The following is a 3,896-nucleotide window of genomic DNA, read 5'->3' as shown; positions in this document are numbered from 1 at the left end:
GGTCTCCGACTCTTGCTTTCTTTATAGGTGGGGGAGGGAAGGAAGGAAAGGGAGGGCTCTCTTCTCCCCCCACCCCTCCCCAATCCGACAACCTCTGACTTTCTTGCTTCTCGGAGGAGCAGATTCCTCGCGCCCCACTCCACCCTCCTCTGCAGTTTCTGTGCCCCAGTTAGGGCTGCTCAGGAGAAACGAACAGCAGTGGGTCCCGCCCACCTCATTACTAATATAGCAGCGTCATCTGCATAAACCCGGGCCAGGATTCCTATTGGCTGGGTCGGCTGGGGGTGACGTAATTGGGACGTACTAAGACTAGGGTTGGGCCCGGAACCGGAGCCATTACTGCAGGAAAAGGTCCCGCAGAGCTGAGCAGTCAAGATGGTGGGGCCCAGCGCTGGGAAGATGAGCGGGATTTGGGGCGAGAGGCGGGAAGCCGGGGATAGGGGGCGGGGAGAAGGCAAAAGGTAGGGGGTAAAGGAACCTGAGGGCCTTAAAGGTTGGAGGTGGGGTTGGAGTGTCGGGGATCCTGTCCTGCTGGGAAGCGGGTCCCCAGCATGGAACGGGAGTTTGTGGTTCAGAGTTCTTGGGACGGGGATAGAAGCTTGGGGGATTGGAGTTAAGATGCTGACCGCTCCCCTCTTCTCTGAGCAGTGTGACTTCACCGAGGACCAGACCGCAGGTAGGTAATCTGACCCCTATTGAGGTCATGCTTAGGGAGAAGGACACTCCCTCTAGCACCCTCCAGCCACCTGTCTTCTCTTCAGCACCCCCAGGGGAGTACTTCGTGGATTCCCTTCTCCCTCCTTCTGGATCTTCCATTTTCTTTTCTCACTCTTTCTTCCTCCCTTCCCTTGTACTCTAGATCTGAGCCCCAAGCACTGGGTGAGTTTTAGGTGGTGTGGGCATGTGAAACAACTTGGTCACTAATGCCTGTTGTGTGTGGGGCTTGGGGGCTGTGTATTAAGCTGCCTGTGCTCCCCTGTTCCTTAGTTAGCTACTTCTGCCTCTTTTCTCCTCCTGTGATAACTTTCCCCCTCCCCCAGCTTGGAATCGTGAAGGCTGTAGACAGTAGTGACCTGTTACTTTGTGAAAATGGAACAGGGGAGTTTGCTGAGGATACTTCTTTGTAGCTGTACTCTCTGAAAGGTCTCTGTACTGGAGGGGTGGGAAGTGGCAGGCTGGGATGACCCCAGTCCCAGGCTGCTGCTCCCACTTCCTTATAAGGACAGGGCCCAGACAGGGCGGTGGCAAATCCCTGCCCTGAGTAGTGAGGTGAGGAGGCTGGGCAGGCTGCTGCAGGCGGAGGGTATGTAAATGGCTGGTACCTCTGCCAAGGGGAGGAAGGCCGGGTATTTATGTGGGACACCTGAGTCGGAGGAAGGGACGCTGGATCACTTAGAGGGTTTGGGTGCACAGCGGTATAAATATCTGGTTTCCTCAGCATGATCAAAGTGGAATGGGCCGCAGGGGCTGTAAGGGAGGGTTTGGGTCAACCCCCACGTGCCCAGTGCTGATGTTTATCTGAATCCTCAGAGTTCAAGGAGGCCTTCCAGCTGTTTGACCGAACAGGGGATGGCAAGATCCTGTACAGCCAGTGTGGGGACGTGATGAGGGCCCTGGGCCAGAACCCCACCAACGCCGAGGTGCTCAAGGTCCTGGGGAACCCCAAGAGTGATGGTGAGGGTCCTTAAGAATAACTCTGCAGTGTGGTAGTGGGTCTGCAGTCCTTAGCTGATGGCTTCGCTTTGTCTTCTTAGGCCCTGAACTCAAGCAGCTCTTGTCTAGCAAATCCCAGATAAGATTTCTCCTGCCTTGAGTGGGAACCACATAATCCCCAGTCCTGAGGATGCATGTGACTTTGCTTCCACCTCCTTTATGGCAGAGATGAACGTGAAGGTGCTGGACTTCGAGCACTTCCTGCCCATGCTGCAGACTGTGGCCAAGAACAAGGACCAGGGCACCTACGAGGACTACGTTGAAGGCCTTCGGGTGTTTGACAAGGAAGGGAACGGCACGGTCATGGGTGCTGAGATCCGGCATGTTCTCGTCACACTGGGTAAGGCTCTGCCCTTCCTTCTTGAGCTGAGGTGCCACCTGACAGACCTCACGTGTCACCCAATTCCAGAACGCTCACTCTTTCTTCCCCTCTGCAGGTGAGAAGATGACAGAGGAAGAAGTAGAGATGCTGGTGGCGGGGCATGAGGACAGCAATGGTTGTATCAACTATGAAGGTGAGGGACTAACTGGGGTCTCACGGAGGAAGCAGCCATACAGGGCAGGTCAAGTGCAGCATTTGGGGCTTTCCCTGTCCCTGGATTCAGGCTCCAAAAAGTGCCAACAGGCAAGGGGCAGGGCCCAGCCCAGCCCAGCCCAGGAGTGGGAGGCCAGGGGGGTATGACAGGAAAGGAAGGGCTTATGTGGCATGAAGGGTGGGAAAGGGATGGGAAGTAAAATAAATGGATGTCTAATCCCTCGCCGCCTGACCCCTTCACCCCGTGTCTGTGTCTTGTCTTCACCATTAATGTCTCTTCCTTCCTGCAGCGTTTGTGAGGCATATCCTGTCGGGGTGACGGGCCCATGGGGCGGGTACGGCTCCTCCCAGCCCCTCTTCTCTAGTTGACCTCCCCAGTGTTTTTCTTCCCAGCCTTTGCTCTCTAGCCCCTGCCCTTCCCCTACTACCATCTGACTTCCTCCTGGCATGTGTCTGCATGGAGCTGACTGGGGAGGGGAGGGGTTCCTCAAAGAGGAAGACAGCCTGGGGGTGTGGTACCTCCTTCTCTCCTAGAATGGGCTGAGGTTTTGCTTCTTAGGGCGCTGGTGTCTGGGAACTCACACCAGCCTATCCCAGTCTTGCTTCATGGTCATCCTTTAGCCCGGGAGCACGGGCAGCTGGCAGCGGGGGGTGGGTTGCCTGTCCCACTGTGCTACTGTAGCTGAAGTCTCTTTCCCGTCCTTCTGCTGGGCAGCTCGGAGGTACCCTAACCCAAAACTCTGTCTTCTCCTCCCGCCAATGGCTGACAGTAGCTGTAGGTGTAGTTGAGAACTCTTCTGCCTCTGCTGTGTTCTTGCTGCTCAGGGTGGGGTGGGGAAATAACAGCTGGTGGGAGGGGAACTGGGGGCTGAGAGGACTGGTCAGACTCAAGGTGGCCCCTCTGCAAACTGACCCCAAGGTTGGTTGCTGTGGGCACATTCCTTCTTAGGCTACCTTTGTGGTCTTGTGGTCTCCTGGCCCCTGGTGGACCCCTCCCCTTGGCCCTGCTCCCTGGATCACCCCCTCTCCTTTCCACAGAGCTCGTCCGCATGGTGCTGAATGGCTGAGGACGTTCCCAGTGTGCACGGAAACCACGCCTTCCCTGTGGGAGACTGTGTATGTAGCCCCGGAGGCCTCCTAGGTGCTCTTGTCACAGTAGTTTTCCCAGATTGTCTCTCTTGGATGATGTTTGCCTTCAGCATTCACCAAATAAACTTGCTCTCTGCCCTACATGCGGTTCTGCTTTCCTTCCTGAGCAGGGTGAAGGGGAGGACAGTCTGGGGTCAATGGACCAGAGGCTGGGGAAAGCCGGCTGGCAAAGGGCCTCTAGGAACCATCTTTGCCTGATTTAAGAAATGCTGGCCTTAGTTATTGATGCTACAAAGGCTACCCCTTGGGGATTAGGAAAGCCATAAATCCCTGTAGCACCAACGCTGGCCACCCTTGTGCCATCCCATATGGTGCTGAGTCCTCTCCTAGCCCTCCCCAGCACTGAAGGCCTTTTGTCGGGGAGCCCGGGGAGTGTTTATTGGCACGAAAGCCAGGCCATATTAGCACTGCCTGAGCCTGTCTCACTTCAGCAGGGCTAGGGGCCAACAGTAACAAGTAGCTGAGATGCCTGCCTTCTCCCCGCCTAATAAGGGAAGAT

General features: G+C 56.1%; 1 protein-coding gene across 2 annotated transcripts; it reads left to right on the top strand.

Moving 5' to 3' along the window:
* Positions 1–251: 251 nt before the first annotated feature.
* Positions 252–3,478, top strand: MYL6 (myosin light chain 6). Of its 2 annotated transcripts, XM_033866491.2 has the most exons (7): positions 252–378; positions 649–676; positions 1,531–1,674; positions 1,880–2,053; positions 2,151–2,228; positions 2,539–2,583; positions 3,287–3,478. In XM_033866491.2, the coding sequence occupies exons 1-6, from the start codon at positions 376–378 to the stop codon at positions 2,565–2,567; spliced, it is 456 nt and encodes a 151-aa protein (XP_033722382.1). In that variant the 5' UTR covers positions 252–375; the 3' UTR covers positions 2,568–2,583; positions 3,287–3,478. The 2 variants fall into 2 exon arrangements, with proteins under 2 accessions (XP_033722382.1, XP_033722381.1); XM_033866490.2 differs by lacking the exon at positions 2,539–2,583.
* Positions 3,479–3,896: the final 418 nt, after the last annotated feature.

This window comes from Tursiops truncatus, chromosome 11, assembly GCF_011762595.2.
Source record: "Tursiops truncatus isolate mTurTru1 chromosome 11, mTurTru1.mat.Y, whole genome shotgun sequence".
Lineage (NCBI taxonomy): Eukaryota > Metazoa > Chordata > Mammalia > Artiodactyla > Delphinidae > Tursiops > Tursiops truncatus.
This window is presented reverse-complemented; position numbering and strand designations above follow the sequence as displayed.